General features: G+C 35.7%; 1 protein-coding gene across 5 annotated transcripts in view; it reads left to right on the top strand.

The window, feature by feature from the left end:
• The first annotated feature begins 4357 nt into the window (after positions 1 to 4357).
• The window catches only part of LOC129002800 (collagen alpha-1(XVIII) chain-like), a 416528-nt gene continuing 395509 nt past the window's right edge, over positions 4358 to 25376 (top strand). For all 5 annotated transcript variants that reach the window (XM_054430863.1, XM_054430866.1, XM_054430867.1 and 2 more), the window contains exon 1: positions 4358 to 4502. In XM_054430863.1, the coding sequence (XP_054286838.1) occupies positions 4483 to 4502 (20 nt within the window). In that variant the 5' untranslated portion in view covers positions 4358 to 4482. The remainder of the gene's footprint in view (positions 4503 to 25376) is intronic.

Raw genomic sequence — 25376 nt, 5'->3', positions numbered from 1 at the left:
ATTGTAAAGTTTAAATACTGCAGTTAAGTAAGAAATGTAGGTGTATGTATTTTATCAATTTAATTAGTGTTCATAAACAGCTGTTGTATTGTTGTATAATCTGTTGTATAATGTTGTAGTTTTATCTTCTAAGTTTATGTTTTTAAATGTCATATTAAAAGTTCACTTCTGTGTTAAAATATGTCACGTTTCTTTACCAATGTATTTGTTTTATGGTAACTGTAGGAAAAATGTAATGTAGGCCTACAACTCGAGTGCAAAGTGAAATTGCCTCACTCGGGAAACCATTCCTCATTAGGCCTAAGTATTTCCTCGAGTGAGTCAATTGCTCCCTTTGCTCACTAGTTGCACAAATAACTATTTCTCCGTAACCATTAGATAAATAATAACACTTCAATAGACAAAATTATTTGGGTTTTTAAGCTCTACAAAATGGTTTGGAAACAAATTGCTAAATCATATGTTTTTTTTAGTCAAAATGGGAAAAACCAATTTCTACCCCATACATTTCTACACAAATTTCTACATGCACAAAATCACATATTTCTTATTAAAACATAAACATAACTCAAAACAATCCTACTTTGACAGTTCTCAATGTTTATTACAGCTTTTTGTTGCTGTACATGACCAATCTACCAGCATTTGTAACGGCCATATTTATAGCAGTAATGACAGCTGGATCTATTTTTACGAAGGTTCGAATATAGCATAAATCTGTGTACTTGATAATAATAATGCATATAATAAATACATTAATTTATATATAATTAATATGATATATAAAAACGACCACGCGTTTGCCTAGAGAATATTGTGAAGGGATCGATCACCGCGCAGGGCCTATGGAGGCGAACCATGCCATATATTCTGTGACCATGCGGCGGCGCCGGTGAGTCGGACGGTAGGGAGATCAAAGAGGACCGCGACCTGGCTGGAGTGTCGGCAGCGGAGCGGGGATGCACGCGTGCGCGCGCAGCACTTACAACACGAGTTTCCAGCCATTGCCGCTAGGAACGCCACCGCATAGAGGTACTGAACTAGTTCTGCTAATCTCCGCTAGGATATTTTGCTGGGTACGCTTTTTAGTACTAGATGCATTGTCTTGACATCATTCAAGAAAATAACATTTTTGTTTAAACACATTATGTCAATGTGATTAAATGAATAAGGGGAAAAACTATTTTACCGTATCTCTAATTAGAAAATTGTCACCACCAATATTGTTGAGAGGCTAAAACAATTCAAGACAATCAGGCATTTTAATTAAAGCACTTCAGGAAAACTTTGGTTCCAACTTTTTGAACCCACTTTAATTAAATTTCAAAACCTGTCTGCATTTCCTCCAGTATAATTTAACATTTGATAAAACAACAGTGGAGAAAGAGCCAACCTCCGTTTTCAAAGTAAGTTATATCCTCTAGGAAATGATGCTTTACATTCCAGAAGAGTGTTTTCTACAAGGAGTTCAGCTTACACCAAGCACATTACTTAACTATTATCTTGGTGCTTGCTTTTGTAACAAGGTAATGGAAAAAGGCTTTTCGTAGTCTGGAAATATATTTTTAGCTAGTAGAACTTTTATTTGAAATCCTTTTATCTATGTGTAGAGTATAGATTAAAACAAATCATTCTTTATTTTTGCAACATTAAAATTTCATTTATAATGTGTTTTCCATACAAATTTTGACTTTATTTTTTGTTTTATGGATTTTACCAACTCAAAAATTAGAAATGATAGCTGATAATTTAAAATATTTTTATATCTTTAGAAAATAAGCGTATAAAGTTCGTAGAAACAGGTATAGCAAAACATGCTAAGCATATTACGTGTATTGTACCATTAAACCTTTTAAACCATTTAACCATGTAAATTTATTATCACTGTATCTTTATAATTTGTACAGCATTTAAAGATACAGAGTGTATGTTGAATATATAGCCGTTATTAGGAGGTGAAAAAGGTTAAAGCATGTATAAATATACGCGGAGTGTGTTTAAATAGTTCACTGAATCGATATAACACTTATATTTCAGTCAGATTTAATATCAAGTAAATGTAGTTTACGTAGTTTAGTATGGGTTAATTTAATTAAGAATACTACTTTTTTGATGAAACACCGATAGTTCAATAGCTACAAAGTACAAATATAGACTGTTTAATTTGAATATACCGTTATATGCACAGGGTAATAATGAGCTAAACAATGTAAACAGATTTGATTGCGTCATTATTAAATTCTACGAGTTTGCATTAATCTAAACATTAACCGTATTAAAATAACATTTATATTAACATTCAGTGAAAGATGACAAGTTAAATAAATCCTTAACACAGAATCACTTTATTCAAAGACAAAATTTACAAAAAAGATATAAACAGCTTACAAACGAATAGACGAAATCAGCTTTTATGTCTAAAAAACTATAATCTTATTTTTTTAATCCACCTTCTCTAAATTTAGCATGAGAAAATTGAATGTAAAAAACCAATAAAATTATTTAATATTATTAATTAATGAATTATTAGAATGTTTATTATTTTCATTGTGGTGTGAGTAGCCTCCGGATTGCGAATAATAACTAGTGATAGTGGTTTAAAAATATTCTTGCAATCCGATTGTTGTCTTCACAACTAGTTTCGACATGCTAGGTGGTCATCATCAGGTGTGTAATATCATCCTTGTACACACTTGATCATGACCTCCTAGCAGGTCGAAACTAGTTGTGAAGACAACAATCGGATTGCAAGAATAAGGTATTTAAACCACTATCACTAGTTTATTATTTATTGTTCTAATTTCGGTGTTCACGAAAAAAGCCTACTAAAAATGATTTATTTTTCACTTGGTCTACTTTAAATAATTTCTTTTCAATATTGTGGTACATACGTGTAACGTTTGTTTGATCCTGGTTTAAAGCGATGATATAACTTCGTATATGGATTTTTCAGCGAGACCCCATATAACAAGGTAAGACGTAATAAAACTAGCAAAAGGGATTGTTTCGCAATAGCAGTATTGGCATAGTTTTTCACGTATAGACTTATTAGCTAACCAATACGTTTATTTATCATGCTGAACTGTGTAAATAATTAATCGACGATTTTGATTTAATTTGGTATGTATGCACTAATCCATAGTATCTCTAGTTTTTTTAAAATTTTGATTTTTAATGGAGAATTTTCCATAAAATAACGGAAAAATTAGATTTTCTCGAAAATGGCCCATACGATTTTGATGAAATTTGAGTATGTAATAGTCCTTTAAATTTTGAACAAACAGGTACAAATCCAATATTCCCAAAAAAATACGGTTCAAAAGTTATTGTAGCCTATGTTATTTTCCTAAAAAAACCCCATAAAAACGATAAATCAGATTTTTTTTAAAAGTTCTACTCCCCATTGCTGAATCAATTGAGGTTCAAAAATTATTTCAACTTTTGACATTTCCCTATAAAATATCATAGTTTCTCCCACTGCTTACCTATGATAAAGGTTGTTCACAAGATAATACGAGAAAGTATGTGTCAGATTGCTGATACCGTTTATTTTTAAAACATAATAGATATTAGAGCGTTCCAAGAATCTTTAAGTATATCCGCCCTTTTCAGTGTTTTAGACAACGGTCATAACCCTGGTCTTGTTACCATCTAACGCTGATCTTAGTGCTTGAATCACCTTGTTACAACCCATCAGTCAGAGCAATCTAAATAATTTCAAACAAACAAAAACTCCTGTAAATCAAATCACTACCAAAATAGAAAAGTGAATACAAACATGTTCTACCTCATGTTTTCCTTCAGTACAATATGAACTGCAATAACATTGTATACGTAAGTGATATGTTATCAATTCAGTTTCAATAAATATAGCCTATAGTAAAAATTACAAAGCAATAAATTCTAGTTACATAAAATCTTCTGGTAACTAAAACAAAACCCTTACTCAGAACCGAACCAATAAACATAGTAACCTAACCTAACCTACAGAGAAGTAATATAATAAAGTATAGTAAATATTAGTAAATAACTTATTCAACACTCTCCACCCATTTTCACTCGTGTTTTATAAAATTTACAGTAAATCTTATACAATTGTAATCAATTCTATACATGTTTTCAGATCTAAAATATCCAAAAGTATAAATATTTTCCGAAAGGTTTGATTGGAAAGCGTGTATTTATCTGCGTATAGCACAGAGGATTAGAGGATTGGCGGATCTTTGGCCATACTGTCGGCATGGAGGTTCAATATGACTGTCCAGGAGGGGGTTTATAGGGGGGTTTATTGGGGGTGGGGGTTGCGTCCCAACAACAGTGCGTCTCTGACGTCCGCGCCGTGACGTCGTATGTTCAACGTCCGTATTCTGCGGTGAGTTCAACGTGCTGTGTTCGATACAAAGCCTCCTCGATTTCCGGTTCCGGTAGTGTTTGTCTTGCCTTATGGATTTCATCGTCGTTCACACAATGCTGCACTGAGGGATGACAATGATTAACATAAGGTTGGTAAGATTCAAAAATGATATTTATGATGAACTGTTGAATGATACTTAAAGGTAGCCGATTCAATTGAAAGGTAAAATGCGTTTTATTATTGAATGTATTTTATTTTAACATAATATTACAACATATTTTCACATTTGTATTTAGGTTTATGCCACGTGCTTGTGTTTTCTTGCACATCTTACTGGTCTTTTAATTACGAGTAAATATATTTCATGAACATGACGTATAGAGTTATTTTGACCAGTTAAATCACCATACTTTTCAGTCGAATTTACATGTCAATATTATGTCCGTGTCAATGATATGAACAAACTTAATATTATCATAGGTAAAATTCACAATCACACGTGGCCTTAAAATGTTTTAAAAACATACAGTATAGCCTACCAGTTTGTTTTATCAAGCATAATGCAAGTATGTGAACTGTGCTATATTTTCAGTCCCATAATACGGGATGAAGATTAAAGTACATAAAGCATCAAGTACATCTAGCATATAAATATACTATCTCCATTTGCTTCGACGGCAGTTTGAAATAAATTAAATTTCCGACAATCTTGTGGCATTATGAGATGGAAACACGGAGTTACTTCCATTTTTTGTGTTTTACACAGTTGGATATTAACGTTTTTTTTCTGTAAGAGAGCCATGAAAATCCTAGTATTGTTCCTGCCTAACGTAAACATGCTGTTAAAAGGGAAAATCATTGATAGCCAGTTAACAAATAAATGTTATTTCCATAGACACTGTCTTGGGTTTCAAACCATCAACCTTTAGATGCGAATGCAAGTTCTTGAACAATTACGTTTTTATATGACTATTTTTCTTCATTAACAACACAACAAGCACATGTTTACGACATTTATGATTTGGAAATTTGGTCCTTTCTTTAATATTTTTATAAAACTTAAATAAAACAAGATTGATCCGCAAATTGATAAACAGTGGAAACAGAACAGACAAATGATTGAAGAAACAAAAAATTAAGTATCATCCTACACTGTTTTACTTGCAACCGATCAAAATCTCAATTTAAGTTTAAGTCTATCGTATCTTAACACTAAACCGAATTTTCATTGCTCCTTTAAACCATACAGAACGTATTAAAGTAGGAAGCAATGTGCAGGAGTTGACACCACTAATAAAACATTCATGTTGCAACCTAGATCCAACCTCTCTATATATCTCAGTCATGAAATTAATAGAAATCATTGCTTTTACCGACCATGCTTTGAATCACGCTTAGCCCTTATGTCTACTGTAGGGGTTTGTGTTGTATACAACTGTTATATCGTCATGACTGCATACCTGCATTGCGGAAGTAACAACTGCTACATTGTCTTACATAACATAGAGGGTAGACTCATGTAGGATTGTTGTTCTTGTACAGTGTAGGCGTTACATGTTGTTACTTTATAGTTTGTATAACAACATTGCGGCAGTAGCAGTCCTGCTACATTGCCTTACATAACATAGAGGGTAGAACCATGTAGGGTTGTTGTTCTTGTACAGTGTCGATGTCATATGTTGTTACTTTATAGTTTGTAGGCTATAACAAAATTGCGACAGTAGCACCTGCTACATTGTCTTACATAACATAAAGGGTAGACTCATGTAGGGTTGTTGTTCTTGTACAGTGTCAGCGTTATATGTTGTTACTTTATAGTTTGTGTAACAACATTGCGGAAGTAACAACTGCTACATTGTCTTACATAACATATAGGGTAGACTCATGTAAGTTTGTTGTTTTTGTACAGTGTTGTTGTTATATGTTGTTACTTTATAGTTTGTATAACAACATTGTGGCAGTAGCACCTGCTACATTGCCTTACATAACATAGAGGGTAAACTCATGTAGGATTGTTGTTCTTGTACAAAGTCGTTGTTATATGGTGTTCCCTTTTAGTTTGTATAACAACATTGCGGCAGTAGCACCTGCTACATTAGACTCAAGTTATTTACATCGTTGGACTCATGTAGGGTTGTTGTTCTTTTACAGTGCCGGTGTTATATGTTGTTACTTGATAGTTTGTATAAACCCACTGCGGCAGTAGCACTTGCTACTCTATGCAAGCTGCAAGGTGACATAGCCTAGTATAATCACTAGTGTTTGGTTATTGGATTTGTATAGTAGCAAAGATAGATCGTGTACCAGTTTGCAGTGGATACCAGCATTTCAGCAATATCAGCTGTTACACTGTGCCAGGTGTGCTAGTGTGCAAACGATATTTGAAATAGTTCGAGGGGTAAAATGTAATGTATTTTTGAGGAGTTTTTAATAATCTTGGTTATTTTTGTGGGCGGAAATACATTATACTGAGCTGTATTTGTTATCCATTTCAAACATTTTGTGATAAATAATTGAATAGAATAGTATATGCATGAAAGTGTTTAAAATATCACCTTGTTTAATATTACCTTGTTATGTTGTTGTTGTTGTTTAAAACACTTCATGGTTGTGGTAAAAAGATTGTTTGCAGCATAAGAGAGAAGATGAGCTGTTACATATTTTTACAAAGAATAAAACGTAAATAAACTTTAATTATCACTTGTACCACGTACTTGAATATTCCCTGTTTATTAAACAGGAACCCTTTTCAAACAGATATTTTACGATATTACTCGGATATAATTTTTAGAAGATAACACTCAAAATACTGGAAACAAACGTCAGCATTTGTATTTTCCATAGTAAACACCACGTGACACACTAATACAATTTCTCAATCTATCTATTCTAAGTAAGTATTACCTGCTTCAAACTTTCTCCTAGTGATTGGGTTAATCTTGCTCTGTTCCAAGAAACCTATGCAAATAGTGAGCAACAAAATAAAATGTATAAGTATATTTTCAATCTTTCTAAGGATTTATACTATTTTCATTTAAATATTAAGTCTAACAAGTTCATGTTTAGTTAAACAAAAATTCTCAATAGTCATGTGAAACATACGTAATTAAAACTATTTATTTGAATTAAAATAAATTTAAATGGAATTTGAAACATACATCTCAGTTTACATTCATCTCTCTAGACCAGATTTGCCCATCTTACAAGAAATCTTTTTAAACTATTTAATTTGAATAGTAATATCTTTTTAGTTGGTAGTTACAAAAGTGTCCTTGATGTACTAATTCGACTTGTCTGTGCATTTCTTAAATCTTTGCCTGGTGAAATAAGTATAACTGTAAAATTTCACGTATATCCCGCATGGTAATCCACGTAAAGTAATAAAACCCTGCAGTCCTGCATTAATGTATTACATTCCCAGTTCAACATTCTCTTTACCATAACTTCACGAGAACAAAACAATTCCATTATCACGACACCGGACAAAGGGTCATCGCTATTCTAACCGTATCGTTCACCACTTTTAACTTCATTATTTACAGTTAGGTTTAATATAGGTCTCATTTTGCTGCAGTAATATCATAATGTATAAATCAAAAACATCCTTATCTAAGTAAATAAAATTGTATATAATTATCAGTTGGGCGTAAAACTTCTACAAAAACATGGATACAGTTAAAAACCTACTCATTGTGAATTTGTCAATTAAAATATGTTTCCACCTATATAACGGTTCAAGGAATTTCTTTGGCAAGAAGTAAAATAATAATAACACTCTATAAATAAGCCACAATGTTTTAATTTATGCATTTAAACATGAAATCTTTTAAGAGGCCTAAATTAAATAATAACTAAACAGCATTGTAGTTTACTGACATGTTGAATAGAAAAGAATGGTTTACTATGCTGCAAAAATTTACTCACTTCGGTAGAGACAATGTTAACTGTACTACAAAGGTGTGTGACAAAGTGTAGTCATGAAGCCAAGACATAATTAACGGTTCCGTTTAATCTAAAGGGAAGTTCCAAAGTTAACATCAAAGGTATCTGTTACGACGTCCCTTCAAGGAGACAATGGTCCCTTTCAAGGAGACAATGGTCTTGTATTTGATGTTTGAAACACGTGTTTTAATATTTTTGAAATATCTCATCCCAGAAGCGTCAATTTTACCAAGGGTTTAACTTCATTCAAAAAGCTTAAGATATATGTAAAAAAATGTATTATTTTTATCGTTACATGTTCGTTAATAATAATGGACTGTTATAGTTAACAAATACGAAAAACATTTGTCGTTTTTTCACTTTGACAACGGTAAACACTTTCTTTTTTAAAACGATTTTTGCACATTTCTATGGAACCAACTGAAATAAGCTCAAGCTTCGCTTTACTTACCGGACCCTGAGTCATTGAGACCCACACACGATATTATACAGAGTGTTTTAACACACAACGCAAATTAAAAGCACTGTGAGGCACATTTTAATGACAAAACAACCTTATATTTTGACATTCCTGCGTTATTTACTACTTATTCATTGCCAATCAGGTGATAGTTATCCATGAAGTTTAGTGTTGTTGGGAATTTATCTTAAATACTACAACATGGGGTTTCCCCAATTTGAAGACCTTAGTCTGCAGGTTTACTGCGATGGGGTATTCTTTGTTTACTACGGATCCGGTTTCCTTAAATCTTTACTGTTATTGACATGTAAAAGTTAAGGAAAACCGAATATATAGTAAACAAAAATCACTCCCTCGCAGCAAACCTACAGACTAAGCGAATTTCTATTTGCCTGATTTAATTTCACTTAAATCTAGAGATTTAAGTATTACTTTGATTTGGATTCGTTTTCCTTAAATTTGTATACGTCAATAATAGTTAATTTACTAGGAACATCACTGAAATCACACCTGGAAACTTAATTTTAAACTTTCCTTGTAAACCAATGATTTACTTTCAATGTTCTATTCTAAGGCTTTGAGATTAAGAAATCGCCATGTTGTGTCTTATTTACAATACATTCCCAATAACACTAAACCTCGTTGATAGCTATGCACCAACGCAACAATTTAAATTGTTACAAAGAGAAAACAGAGCTCTTGGTACAATTGTCGAGAATACATGCAAACTCCGATTGCTCAGGGACCTTGTTTGTTTATTCTCTTTAATTTAGTGGAATGTTTTATTTTACAATGTATATAATAATCGAATAATTCTGATTATTATAATTTTCGATTTTAATGTAAACGTGTTTTGTTTATTCATTCGATATTTATCAATAACCTTACGAGTAAAGTTATAAATGGCAAATACTGTACTATGATATTATTTAGATTTATCGTGATCTTTGAGCAATCAATAATCTTGCTTCATAAATTAATAAAAGAAAGTATTGATAAATAACACTTAAAAAAATAATAGGGTTATGAAAAAACCTGGAAAGCATGTTAAACGTGTTCAAAAACAATATATTCTGTAACAGGCTGTATAAAAAAGCCTGAATATATATATTTAATTTATATTCATTTATTCATTTATTTCATTTATATTCATATAAATGGTAAATATATGAAATGCAGATTTTCCGTAATGATTTATCTTAAAAGAAACGTAGTGTATAAATAAATAAGAATGAATAAGAAATCATAAAATGGTAATCAATTGAAAAACTAATTAGTTGGTTGTATTGGCGTTGTCTGTTAACCAATATTTAAAAAGACGAAATACAAATATCAAGTGATAGTTATATAATTAAGTACATTCCTTTATTTTGTATAGTCAATGCAGATTAGATCATAATTAAGAAAACACATAGTAAAAGACTGAACTGGATATACAAAACATTTGAGTCAACTATAATTTTTTATCTCTCAAAAAAGTGATTAATTTTGTTTTATATGAATTATATGACTGTCAGCTATAAATAGGCTTCACCAAACATATTTTGATTTTTTAAGCGAACTTCCCATTTAGGGAAAAAGCTTTTTGATGTTTAGTTTGTTTCCAACCGAAATCGTGCCATACCAATTACTGCTTGACCAGTGCTTTATGTACTAGATTTTAGCTTTTTTAGGCTACTATTCAGTCTTTTAATCCTCAATGCATTAGCTTGTCCCATATAGCCAATGTAATATGATTCCCATTGTAGTACTCTCTGCAAACGTTATATATTCTTGTAACTATCATCGTCATACTAACCCTCTCCACCTAATGATATAACCTGAACCAGATATAACCAGATCAACAATAGATCTGCTGTACCATGTCTGAGCAATCATAGCAATTCTTTGTTATGAGATGTTTTTTGCCGTAATACGCTCAATGCAGCATTTGAATTACTCCAATTTTCACATGCCAGCTAGATATCCTATTATTATTATAATTTTTTTTTATAAAAGAATTTGCCAACTCTAGATTTGCAGAGTAGTACAGTTCCAGAATTTAAGAAAATCAGTCCCAGCATGTATAACATTCCTTTTTTTTTAATAAATGTATTCACGATTTAAAAAATACTACTGAAATTTGAGATTCTTTTTCTAGCAGTGTGGCAGAGTAATATAAAAGGTGTTGTAGCTTTTCTAATTGTAGCTTTGAGCTACTAATATTAAGCTCGAACAACGTTTAACCTTCCCTTGTATACGTGTAACTATTTTATACATACAATGGGTCGGATGGACATTTGGTGACGCAAAAAGGATGTGGAGAAAAATATTCAATTCTGAATACTGATACATAAATATATATTTGTTTGATAAAAAGAGGGAAAACCAGGGTTTGTTTTGACACGTAAGTGAAATAACAAATCAACTCCACTGATATAACAATAAACAGCACCAAAATCACTAAAGCGTTCAACAATGTTTCAATCAGCTGTACCGTGATAACCTGAGCAATCAGTGCTGTATTTGTTACGGAACGCATCCAACTGTAATCAGTGCAGTGAAAGGATTATTATTAATATACTGAGTTCGATATTGAATAATATATATATACAGGGTGACAAAAAAGTCTGGAAACGGTTTAATATCTTTTTAACTAAATCCGTTAGAAAATTCAAACCTTTCACATCAACTTACATGTATGAAAACTACTTTTTCCAAGCATTGTAATTTTTTTACCTCTACCAGGGGACGACCCATGATGAGTAGGTACATAATCTTTAATGTAAGCATAGGTTGATATGCACACCATTTTAAAGGGTTAGTCAAGTGGAGTTCATTGCCGGAAACCGCGTCCAAAAAGGTTCATCCGTTACAAAATGGCAGCTGTCCAAAGTTCTTTTGAAATATACCTGCACAGGCCTTAGTATGGGCAAATACTCGTATTAAACATTAGCTTGAGAGCTTAAACTGTTTTTTTAAAGTCAACTAGTTCATAGACTAATAGTATTCAATCATCAAAACAAATTTAACCGGGTTTCAGATTTCCCTGCTAATGTTGACTATGAGTATTTACCAATACTAAGGCCTCTGCAGGTATATTCCGCAAGAACTTTGAACTGCCGCCATTTTGTAACGGATGAACCTTTTTTGACGCGGTTTCCGGTAATGAACTCCACTTAACCAGGCCTTTAAAATGATGTGCATATCAACCAATGCTTACATTAAAGATTATGTACCTACTCCTCGGACGCCGTCCCCTGGTGAAGGTCAAATAATGGCAATGATTGCAAAAAGTAGTTTTCATACATATAAGTTGATGTGAAAGGTTTGAATTTTCTAACGAATTTAGTTAAAAAGATATTAAACCGTTTCCAGACTTTTTTGTCACCCTGTATATTTATTAATATTAATCAATTAAATCTACCTTTCAAAGGATTAAGGTATTTAGGTATTTTCAAGGATTCCTTTGATATTTTCAAAGGAAATAATTGGTCGTTGATCATTTTCACTAGATGAACTCATAAATACATGAAAGGGTCATTATCACAAATAATAGAACATCCAATCATACCAAACGTGTTGCATCTCCAATTATGATAAACGCATTAAATTGAATTGCTGGTCACGTCGTAAACAAGCTCCATGTCCGGGAACAGTAACTGGTTAGGTTAGTGGATGTTCAATCTATTTATTCAAGTCGCAACCCCTTTACAACGTATGAAATTTAAACTTAGTCTGTACTTAGAAAAAAAAAATTAAATTTATACAGTGGACCCCCCATATTTCAGAGTCTATATAAGATTAACATACTTCTACGATTATAAGGCTACGGCCACACGGGTGTTTTTTCACGCGGTAAAATGTAGCTTATTCTCATGCTGGTTGATGAACCGCAAAATGCTGTATGAACCGCAGTTGATTGATGAATTCATGTAATTATGTTGTATATCTTCCTCATGGAATAGTAACCTTGTTTCTGACTAGTGAACAAGAAATATGAAATATATTAATTTCGATACGAAAACAACACTAAAATTATTTTACTGTATTTTGTTACCCTTTCATTTAATTATTAACATTTAATACAAACAATATAAATATAATATAAATCTTTTTATGACAAGATGCCCAATAAAATACTAATAAGATTAAAATTTTCAGTCAAACTAAATTCCTTTCATTTTAGTATCAAATTATTAAGTGGTCCAGTAAGGTCGACCTATGATTAAGATAAAACGTAAAGGCCTATTGTGTAATTGGCTAGACCCAAAAATATTTTACGCTATCCTGGAAAAAAATAGATACATTTATCTTTATTTTAACTTGCTAGGACGACTTGATCAAAGCTGCGTGTCAGGGACAGAGCGTGAAAACAAGCTTCAAAAATGCACCCCAATCCATTCTTCTGCGGGGTGGGTGATTTTGCAGACGCGCCGCATCTGCGTGAAAAAAAAAACAACGCTGCGTGTGGCATACCTCATTACATTTAATGCTGCCCATATTTGCCGCTTTTTTTGCACGCTGCGTTCTTGCGTGAAAAAACGCCCGTGTGGCCGTAGCCTAAAGCGTAATTAATTTTCTTTTACCACTTGATGTTTTTAAGAATTTACTTGTTTTTATCCCTGTAATTCTTTCTGTAAAGCTACCTGTTTAGGAGTTTCAGCGTGTTACACCTAAGAAAAAAAATGGCTTGTGGTGTATATTCTGCATCCTGTAGCTCCTAAACGAGTAAGTTTAGGGAAATTAGGCATAGAGCAATTAGGTTTTAAAATTGTATCAAGATTTTAAAGTATTGATAAAGCCAATATGTTACAAAACTAATGAATGTTAAGAATGGTTTTTATGATTGTAGTTGCAAATTAAATTAACTTAAAAATAAAGGTTTGGACAGCAAAAGGTGGCCCTTTGTTGAAGATTGAGTCTATTATACAGAAGCTAGTTGTGCCGAGCAACCAACTTTTTCATCTTATTTTATTGATTTAATTTGTTTTGCATTATTCTAGTTTTTTTCGTAAAATTTAAAGTACTATGAAAAAATAATAATTATATTAATGCATATGTTTGATACGCAGCCAAAGAGATACTGATATTTATAAAGTAAAATATTTTACTATTACCTAATCAGTGTTATGATTTGACAGTTTGCTTACATGAAACATGAATAAACTTGAATGGGAAAGTACCGTGAAAATGTTATGTATTTGGGTTAAACTTTACGGGGTTTATTAAAAAAAGGACTTAACTTTAAGGATATAAGTAAACCAACTAATAATAAACTATAAAAAACAATAACCTACTATTAAACTATGAATAAACAATGAAAGTAAACTATCTGAGCCGACCCCTCGCACCGCCCCCAGAAGGTGCCATTACTGAACTAAAAAGAATTAGGCTGAGTGACATGGCCTACATTACAAATAACAAAAAACACTATTACAGGGGACAAAGGGACAAAATTTACATTAAACAAGTTGTAGACCACAATAACAAAACAAAATTTGAGCACAAACTAGGCCTTAGGCCTAATAAAAAGTTAACAGGGACACAGAACAAACGGACCCTAGCCCGCACAAAAGTGAGTTTCAAAGTGAGTTTTCTTGGGTAATATCTGGCCTAGAGTCTCGGGGAAAGCTTTGAAAGCTTGGCAACAACAAAAACTACAAAACTAACCAGGAAAACTTGTGGTCAGACCACACAAAGCTTGGCCAAAGGCCCATAGAAACTCTGAACAATTCCAGGCTCAGAAATGGGTCTAGCGCCTTGAAAAACAAGTAATTGGTAATTAAAAGTAATACCAATGCACAGAAGGTGCTTAATACTTGCTTTTCACTAGCCAAAACCCACTCAAAGCCTGCTCAACATGTGGCTGAAGGCCAAAACTAATTCAGAAACTTTCTAACCTAAACAAATCAAAATATCAATCAACTTACTCATCTGACGACTGGCAAAACACTTAAATCATGACTTGAATTGACGACGAACAGAAGAACAAAATTAACAGTGACATTGAAGGATGAACACTGATATTCATCGAAGATAACCAAGTCTTGACAAATCGACAATCGCCGGCCTTCTGGTGAAAACGTGCTCGACAGCGGAAAAATTGCCCCGGGGTCTGCAGGACTGCTGCCAGACCCAAACCGATTGAGTTCCGGCGCAAAGCCAGTACTCGCACTATAAAAAAAACTGAGGCGTGACATTGGTGGGACGCTTGGTGGGCATGTCACGGCTCAACCTCCCCCCCCAAAGGAGGACTTCCTCTCCAAAAAAAAAGAAAACAACCTCTCCCAATTCTAGAAGATCTCAACACCACAGATCAACTCAAGTGTCTGAAGTGGGGAACGCCAAAAGTCTTTCAACTGGAGGGACTACTCACCCCCAGGGGTTGCACTGGCCAGTGCTGGAAAATTTACTAGGGGAAAATCTTCAGCAGCGCACAAGGGACAGAAGAGGTGATCAAGCTCTCTGGCCCAGTGCACTTCCCACTCAGACACAAGAGTAAAGAAAGATGACCTACGGAATTGTTCCCCGGAAAGGCTTCAGATGAGAAATGTGAGCCCTCCGGAAAACTTCTCCAGTCTGCGGATTTCCAAGCCGCACGGAGACAGGAGTCAAGAACTTCAAGATGCGGTGGGGACCTGACCACCGATGAGACAACTTAGCGGCTCTCTTGTCCACGGCCGAACTGACCGGATGAGCCTTACAGAAAACCAAATCCCCCACCTGGAAAGGATTGTCCAACCGACCTCGATTGTGCTTCCTCCGTACCAATTCCCTAGCTCTGATCAAGTTCCTCCTAGCCGCCTGCCAAGTTGCCTTGACATTGGCAGCACCAGGGGGTGGCAGAAGGTCGCCAATTTTCCACACATTTGCCAAGGGATTATTGGGTGGATAGCCCAACAACAGCTCGAAAGGGACCGCCTTGTGACTCTCATGGTGTGCAGTATTGAAAGCAAATTGAATCCAAGGAAGTTCCTGATCCCAGGTGGTCTGCTTGTCAGCATGAAAAGCTATGAGAGCGGATCGAAGATTTCTGTTGAACCTCTCAGCATGTGAAGGCTGTGGATAGTAAGGGGAAGCGGTCACATGGCGGATACCGTGCCCAAAGCACATTCTTTTGAAAAGGTGAGAAACGAACTGAGTTCCGTTGTCGGAAACAATGGTGGCGGGTATTCCAAAGTGTTGAAACAAATGGGTACGAAGTGCCTGCACGGTGAGCTGTGCAGTGGCGTTCCTCAAAGGAAAAAGCCAACAAAACTTGGAGAAGGCATCCACACAAACAAGCAAGAATTTGTTTCCTGACTTGCTACGTGGGAGAGGCCCTACATAGTCTATGAAAACCTTCTCCAAAGGTCTCTCCGCCACCTCAGATGACAACAACCCATACTTGGTATTCTGAGTAGGCTTGCTTAGCGAGCATGTTTGACAAGAACGTACTCGTGCCGCAATGTCCCTGTCCATACCCTTCCAGATGAACATGTCCCTAACCTTCGCAATGGTCTTGTGAATCCCTAAGTGCCCACCCACAGGGGAAGAGTGAAAGTACGCAAAGACCATGGGTACAAGAAGACTAGGCAGCACGATCTTGGGTTTACCTCGCTGTCGGTCTCGACAACAAAGGGCACCCTGGGACAGAAAATACGGGGGGTGGGCTCCCCCATTTTGAAGCTCACCAATGATCTTAGCCAGCTCGGGATCTTTTAGCTGATGTGGGATGAACTCAGAAAAGGCGAGGGGAAACTCCAGGAGCACGGCACACCCTGTGTGCTCCTCCTGATCAGAAGGTTGGTCGTCAGGTGAATGGTACATCCTGGATAAAGTGTCAGCAATCACATTCTGCGTGCCTCGAACATGTTGCACTTGGAATTTGAGGGAAGATATTTGGACCACCCAACGACCAATTTTCCCAAGCTGGCGAGGATGTGCAAGGAGCCACGAGAGCGCTTGGTTGTCGGTTTCCAGCAAAAACTCTTTGTGTTCCAAAAAACGTCTGAACTTATTCACTCCAAACACGACAGCCAAACACTCTAACTCATACACAGAAGAGCTTTTCTTTTCGCATGGGTTCAAAGTGCGTGAGACATACGCAATTGGCTGCCTAACACCATCTACCTCTTGAGACAACACAGCCGCAATTGCGACGGAGGAAGCATCGGTTTGCAAAACAAACTTTTGACTGAAATCTGGCATCGCCAAGACCGGAGGTTGCATGATAGCTTCTTTCAGAAGATCAAAAGACATCTGTTGTGCTTCACCCCAAACAAACTTGGCGCCCTTCTTCCGAAGCTCATTGAGAGGAGCCGCCAACTCAGCCACATTGGGGATGAAGCGCCGGTAGAAACCCACCATTCCAATGAAACGGGCAATGCCTTTGACATCTCGGGGAGGAGGAAACTCCCTGATAGCCTGGGTTCTAGCCGGATCGATACAGACACCTCGAGATGATACTAGATGACCTAGGAAAGAAATCTCAGCCTGAGCAAAACTAACTTTCTCGGGATTTACGGTAAGGCCAGCCCTAAGCAACCTATTCATGACTTCCTCAAGATGAACCAGATGGTCTTCAAAGCTCTCACTGTACACCAAAAGATCGTCAAGATAGTTGAACACAAATTTGAACTTGACGTCATGGAAGATGGAGTCCAGAAGTCTGGTGAGGGTCTGGGCCCCCACAGCTAGGCCCATGGGAACACGTGTGAACTGGTACAAGTTCCACGGAACGCAGAAGGCAGTGAGAGGTCGAGATTCAGGTTTCAAGGGAATCTGATGGTAAGCCTGGTTCAAATCAAAGACGGAAAAATACTTGGCCTTACCGAACCAATCGAACGCAGAGTGCAAATCAGGGAGAGGGACAGAGTCAATTTCAATCTGAGCATTCAACTTGCGATAATCTAGAACCATTCGAGACTTGCCATTTGGCTTTGGAACTAGAAAAGCTGGACTTGCGTAACTTGAGCGAGAAGGCTCAATTACCCCATTTTCAAGAAGCTCATTGATGATTCCACGGAGTGTATCCATCTTGGGTGGAGCAAGTTTGTAAGGATGAGAACGAACTGGACGGGTGTCAGTCAAACGGATTTCGTACTCCAAAAGATTGGTGACTCCAAGCTTTGGCGTCAGCACCTCAGGAAAACGAGAACACAAGGTTCTGATTGCTTCAGCCTCACCAGGAGTCAGATGCCCTAATGGATCAACTTTTGGTTTGCTGGGTGTCTCAGGCTCGACCACAGCTGCACCATCCACAATTTCATCCGCAAAAGGAATGAGCACCCGTCTTGCGAAACGAAAGAAGCACTGGCCTCTGCCTAAATCCAAAATCAGGCCACAATGCTTGATGAAATCCGCTCCCAAAATGACAGGAATGCAAAGGTCCTTGGCTACCCAAAAACTCCAAACCCAAGAAAAATGTTCAATCTTGAATTTCAAACGGGCTTCATAGATGATAGGAAGTGGGGATTTTGATGCAGTCCAGCAGATGTGGGTACTTCGCTCAACTTGCTTGATTAGCCCAGAAGATTTTAGATTTTCAAACAGGGAAAGGGAAATGAGACAACGGGCTGACCCAGAATCCACAAGGGCCTTCTGCACCGTTTTACCTAAGAAGATGTTGAGTCGTGGGCAAGTTGAGCGCGCCGCTTTCACTCCCATGCATGCAAGCTCCCTCATACCCCGCGACAGAGGCTCCCCGAACCCAGCACTCCCAGAAGGGGCAGTACTCACAGAAACCAAATTCTTACTGACTTTCTCCAAAACAGCTTTCTCACAGGGCGGTTTAGGCAAACTTTCCCCTTGCGAGCTACTCAGGTTTTTTGGACAAAGTCGCAAGATCAACCCTCTGACGACACTCTCGTCTCATGTGACCTGGTTGACCACAACCAAAGCAAACAATAGGATGCCTCTGTCTCTGCGGTGTTTCAGGACCTTGACCCACGGAAGCTACAACGGGATGGAGAACAGTCTGGGGAAGATGCCCCGGAACATGCTCCCTCTGAAAATCAGCGTCTTGAACGCTCCGTGAAAGGATGACCAGCCTATCCAGGTCTGCAAAAGAAGAAGGCTTCGGAGCAAAAATCAGTCTGGACCGCTCCTCAGGCTTCAACCCCTGCAAGACAATGTCCACCAGTTGGTTTTCAGGGATGCCCAGCCGTAGGACACGCCACACGCCACGAATGTCACCCACATACTGACTGAGAGTTTCGTCAAATTTTTGAGGACGAAACACCCTCTCAACTTTCAATCTCTCCATGACCCTGAAGGGGACAAAGAGCTCAAGCACTTCACTGTGAAAAATGTCAAAGTTTACTCCCCGTTTCAAACAGTCTAACAATTTGTCAACAAGAGGTCTCAGGCAGAGTGGAACCAGCAGTTCCAACACTACTGAGTCCTCCATGCCTGGGAACTCCTTCAGGTGCAACACCTTTCCCAAAAACTCTAACAAAGGTTCCACCTCTAAACCATCAACCGGGCGAATGTCGCTCAAAACCCCAGCAATGGGATTGGGCAGTGGAGCAAACAAACCCATTTTGCTTTCAGTCAGTCGGTCTACCTTCAAAACACACAAAAAAATTTTACAACGAACAATTCACAAACTTAACTAACTAAAGGCTCTGGACTGAAATGCCTACAGTCAGATGAGGTCCCAAACAGAAGAACCTGCCCATACACACCGCCTAAGCCACCAAAACAAAAAACACGGACTTACACTCACCACATACACACATACATACATACACTAAACGACAACACCTAACATTTGTGTGATGAGGTAAACACACACACACAGTTTCAATTTTGGATTTGGCCATGCTTTTGACTCTCTTGCTCCCAAAGGATGCAAGTCATAAACCAGATTCCACCCGGTGACTCGGCCAAAGGCGAGCTCCTAATAAAAAACTACAACAGTGTGCTTACCCCACCACGACAACATATCTTCAAAAAATTCCTAAGACTGCTAGACCAGCATCACCCAAAAATCAAATCCAACCACGGCCTTTCGTGGAAAGAGCACAAAAAACCACGCTCTGCTACCATCTGAGCCGACCCCTCGCACCGCCCCCAGAAGGTGCCATTACTGAACTAAAAAGAATTAGGCTGAGTGACATGGCCTACATTACAAATAACAAAAACACTATTACAGGGGACAAAGGGACAAAATTTACATTAAACAAGTTGTAGACCACAATAACAAAACAAAATTTGAGCACAAACTAGGCCTTAGGCCTAATAAAAAGTTAACAGGGACACAGAACAAACGGACCCTAGCCCGCACAAAAGTGAGTTTCAAAGTGAGTTTTCTTGGGTAATATCTGGCCTAGAGTCTCGGGGAAAGCTTTGAAAACTTGGCAACAACAAAAACTACAAAACTAACCAGGAAAACTTGTGGTCAGACCACACAAAGCTTGGCCAAAGGCCCATAGAAACTCTGAACAATTCCAGGCTCAGAAATGGGTCTAGCGCCTTGAAAAACAAGTAATTGGTAATTAAAAGTAATACCAATGCACAGAAGGTGCTTAATACTTGCTTTTCACTAGCCAAAACCCACTCAAAGCCTGCTCAACATGTGGCTGAAGGCCAAAACTAATTCAGAAACTTTCTAACCTAAACAAATCAAAATATCAATCAACTTACTCATCTGACGACTGGCAAAACACTTAAATCATGACTTGAATTGACGACGAACAGAAGAACAAAATTAACAGTGACATTGAAGGATGAACACTGATATTCATCGAAGATAACCAAGTCTTGACAAATCGACAATCGCCGGCCTTCTGGTGAAAACGTGCTCGACAGCGGAAAAATTGCCCCGGGGTCTGCAGGACTGCTGCCAGACCCAAACCGATTGAGTTCCGGCGCAAAGCCAGTACTCGCACTATAAAAAAAACTGAGGCGTGACATTGGTGGGACGCTTGGTGGGCATGTCACGGCTCATATCTTTAAAGCTATTTTGATTTAAACAGTGTCTTTCAAAGACGGGACATCGTGAATCCGAAATCTTGAGACCTGTTTTGAATGCAAAGTACGTACAATATTACATGTGAAGCTGAAGATGTTGCTCTTGAGATCAGAGAAGTGATGAGGCCCAGAACGTTCAGTGTGAGGATTTTAGAGTAGAAGTGGTTTGGGGAGGGGGAAGACTTAACACAAAAGTAAGCAGAGTTGAGTAAAGGAGTAGTAATAGAGATCTTCGATGTTAGTGTGGACTGCAGGTAACTGTTGCAACAAACATATCGACCGTTGTTTCATTTTACATTTAATTGGCATTATTATCAAAGTATTAACTGTTTTATATAAAAGAATTACCGCTTTATATATGCAGTAGTTACTCTCTATGTAAACTTATAACAAAAAAAAAAATATTGAATCACTTTTTAGTCTGAATAATTCACCAATGAATGTTAAATTATATTTTGAGAAAAAGCAAGCATCTATAAGCCAATAAAAAACGAATATTTTCATAATTGCTTTTGCTTAAAACTGCTGCTGATACTTAAGTATGTGTCAGTAGAACACCTCTATATATTTATTTTACATAGAGGATAGTTCGAGATCTACCTTGCAAAGGAAAAGAAAGTATAAAATGGGGCTACCATAATAAGAAATGAAAAACTGTGAAACCATAACGACTTATTTTTGTAAAGGAGATTTATGATGTGTTTGATGCAGTTTCAATTTCGTTTAAGATATAACTAAACTGAGGTAAAAACTATTATTTGACTACATAATATGTTAAAAACTCCTGGATAAATGTGTCTAAAGTTACACTGACGAACAAGTATAAGTTTCTTCTAGACCTGTCAGTGAGAATATCTCACGTATCTTTTGACTTTAACACAAGTTCAACTTATCGTATCAATATCATACAAAAGTGGCATTAACTAGAGTTTCTATATATACCATCCATTACCGATATTATATCTGTTATATCTGTATATTATATCTGTTCAGTAGGATTTAGAATTGTAATACAAGTATTTTTGTTCCTTTTAATTGTGCATAGCTAATGTACACAACAAGTTGTAGAAGGTTGTCGCCTTGAACTATAATGTTGATCTATCGATTCATCGGGTTTAAAAACACGTTGAACGGGCCAATATTTTGAAAATGGAAATCATAGCTTCTTATTTTAATGTAAGTTTCTAGAACATTTTATTTTAAGCAATGGTTAAATGAATTCATAAACTACATAACGAAAAATAAAATCATCCAGGGAAATTGGTCTAACCCACTAATACTAACCTATATAAAATACTCTTTTAAATTGAAACTAGCCATGGCAAAATTAAAAAAGTCTAAACATGGATTTGGTCAACCACAATTCATAGTTCAATATTTTACGTCGTTATATTTTGTAAAGACTACAACATTACAAATGATGCAGCAAATACCAATCTGAGGCTAAACATATTTAACAGTTTATTATGAGTCAAATGAAAAAATGTTTTCTCGTGTCAGCTAAATGCTACTTTTTAATAAAATGTTAGTCAGAAGATCACGTTAAAAAGAGACACAAACACATGTGTGTTACTCTAAGATTAACAATTACTCGATTCAATCTGCAGATTTAAACAGCGATATCACTAGTTAAATCCACAATTACATTTACAACTTCGACGCTTTTATCCCTCCCCCACCCCTCTCCTAGGCAAAGCCCCTCTCACCAACAACACTTTCAACCCCTAAATCTCCAGATGGAACGTTCCGTGTCTCATCTCTTCTTTGTTCCCACGAGACGATCTTTGGCTTGACATGCAATATTGTATGTATTTTGTATTCAAACATGGTCTCAAAATTTAATACTAGATTTTGCTTACATCTTTGAGTTGAATTTGTAAAACATTTAATTTGTAATATATTTGTTAGAGGATGGCCTTTCCTAAACCTTTCTTAGTTGTAAACATGTTTTGCTCATACTTAGATGTAAATAAAATATGTATCTTTTCAGTGAGAGAAGCTGTAACTTGTAACTATACAACTCAAATAGAACAATGCAGTACAGAACAAATGAATAAAGTAAGTTGGTAAAATACAAGAGGGCCGCCCAGTGCAATTACCTTGTGTCAAATGGGCTCCTCACTCTGCCTTTGACCTTCATTTGTAAGTTTTACAACAGTTTTAATTTCATCAACGTAATTACCTTATTCATATTGGTTTTTACGAGAAAATGTAAAGTATTTACTAAGGTAACACACAATTTTTTAATTTATTTTTTTTTAGTCCTGAGTTCGAATTCTGCACATGAACAATGTTATTAAGATATTGATATAGGATAAACCCGAAACTCTATATGCCTACCCTGAAATAATGTGTTAAACGGTTCAGGGCTAGAATATAGCAAGTTAGGATGTTCAGAAAAACCTTTGAAAAACATGACCAATGCAATTCTTTACTATACAAAATTGAAACTCTGAATCTTATTGTATATAAATTAGCAAACAAAACAAGACACTGATGAATAATTTTATTTCCAGCAGAACACTACTTTAAATCATCTGTCAGAAAAAACCTTTGCATAAACAAATACTTATTATACAGCCTTACATATTTTAAAATCTTAACGTAAATGTATATTTAGAATATTTTTATAGTTTTAATAATTATAATATCTAATATGAATACATTTTATTTAAACCAAAATACTGTTCCGTAGGTATTAATTAGAAGCTTTTAAGCTCAGTACGTTATTGAAATTATCAGGAAATCACTGATATTAATATTCCTCTTTGAACTCTTTGCAATAACACTTTTTCATCTTTTTCCTTATTACTGATCTTAGTGCTCTTGTACGAACATAATCGTCTTTGGTATTGATCCTACAACTTAATTTGAATTTTGATTAAATTTACTTCATTGCCAATTATTATTCTGTCTCACCACCAAGATAAAAAGAAGTCACCGGTGGATTATGTTAGAGTAAACAAACAAAACATACAATTTTTGATTATATTTTGAAATTCAAGAAATGTTAACATGTTAACATTTATCCGCATGTTTCAATCCAAAACTTCATGAACATTGGTTTTATCCGTTTCAAGTGATTTCTTTGTGCTGTTTGGACATACTTTTTGATCCGATCATACGAGGACGTCTATATCGTTCTGGCCCTGTAATGAGCTTGGCAATAAAACGTTGTCCGCTTATCCACTTAACACCACAGCCGTGTTTGGATTGAATTACGCACATCAATAGCAGGATCAAACCCAGCTCATGTTCTGTGTGGATTATTTCAATGCGTGTATGGTTAAATTATGTTCAAACGAACGTTTAAATGGTGGTATTGATTAGACGTATAACCTGTAGACTGGATTCATTAGTTACACAATTTTTTCTCGTCATTCTGCATCAAAAATTGTCGTTTGAATGCATGGGTTGTGGGTCTAAAATAGCATTTTTACTCTCTAGCTAGGTAGTAAAAAGCGTTTTTAGCCCCTAGGGAGTAAACATCAGCTGTAATTTACAACATGACCCGAAATTCATTTCTAAATTAATAAAATGTCTCTGGATATAATAATAATTATATTATTCATAATAACCATAAAGAGGTTGTCATTGCAGCAAAATATACGGTGTACCACAGTGATAAACAGAGTTAAATTCTACGTCAAACGATAAAATATTTTAAAAAGTTTTAAAATGGAAACATGTTTAGATGTTAAGAAAATTATTTTTGATAAGGATACGATAAAGAAGTCATTCGTGCTCAAGTAAGAATGTTAGGTTTACACCATAAACAATTTTAGCGATAAAATTTTATATCAAAATTGAATATGACACCCTGAAAATAATTTCACTCTGAAATGGAAAATGATACGATAACCATTGAATTAATATCCACACTGGATATGAAGTCACTTGCAAAACTATAATACAAAGGTGTGACAAAGTGTAGCCATGAAGCCAAGAGACATAATTAACGGTTCCGTTTAATCTGAAGGGAAGTTCCAAAGTTAACATCAAAGGTAGTCTGTAGAATATCTGTTACGACGTCCCTTTAAAGGAGACAGTGGTCTTGTATTTGATGTTGGAAACACGTGTTTCCACATCTTTTCATATCTACTTGTAGAGAGCCGTAGGTTTTCGTTTATTTCAAAAGAGCCAAGAATAATATTAAAGGACATCCATATATTTTAGTATTGAATTTCCATGTAAAGATTGTGAATTTTACTATTAATAAATACGAATAAAACCTCTTAAATGCTTTTTGGATTAGGCCTATCAAACTTCACTTATTGTAGTTATTAGGCTGTTGAACTGTAAAGTTTTTTTAGCATTCAAATAAAAAGATGACAACTGTATTAAAACAAGTTAAAAGTAACACATATGCACTTTATATACTGATTAGAATTACCATACATATTTTCACATGGTAAAAATTTAGCAAATATTCATAATGATTAATTTATAACGATTAATGTTTCCATGATAGATTCCTTGTACTTCTAAACAACGATTGAGTTACTATGCTGCTAAAAGCTTTGAAGCAAAATGAACATTTCTTTCTCGATTTGATTTTTAAAAATATTATAAACATAAACATGTTCTTGATAGGAAATCGAATAAATTTATTATTTATTGTATGCCATTTTTATATTTATTATTTTATTTATTTATACTATTTATACTACTACTACGTTTAAT

The sequence above is a fragment of the Macrosteles quadrilineatus genome, unplaced genomic scaffold, assembly GCF_028750875.1.
Source record: "Macrosteles quadrilineatus isolate MER2022 unplaced genomic scaffold, UCM_ALF_1.0 Scaffold_9__3_contigs__length_116548681, whole genome shotgun sequence".
Taxonomy (NCBI): Eukaryota; Metazoa; Arthropoda; class Insecta; order Hemiptera; family Cicadellidae; genus Macrosteles; species Macrosteles quadrilineatus.
The sequence above is the reverse complement of the archived record's forward strand: the minus strand, read 5'-3'. Positions and strand labels throughout refer to the sequence as shown.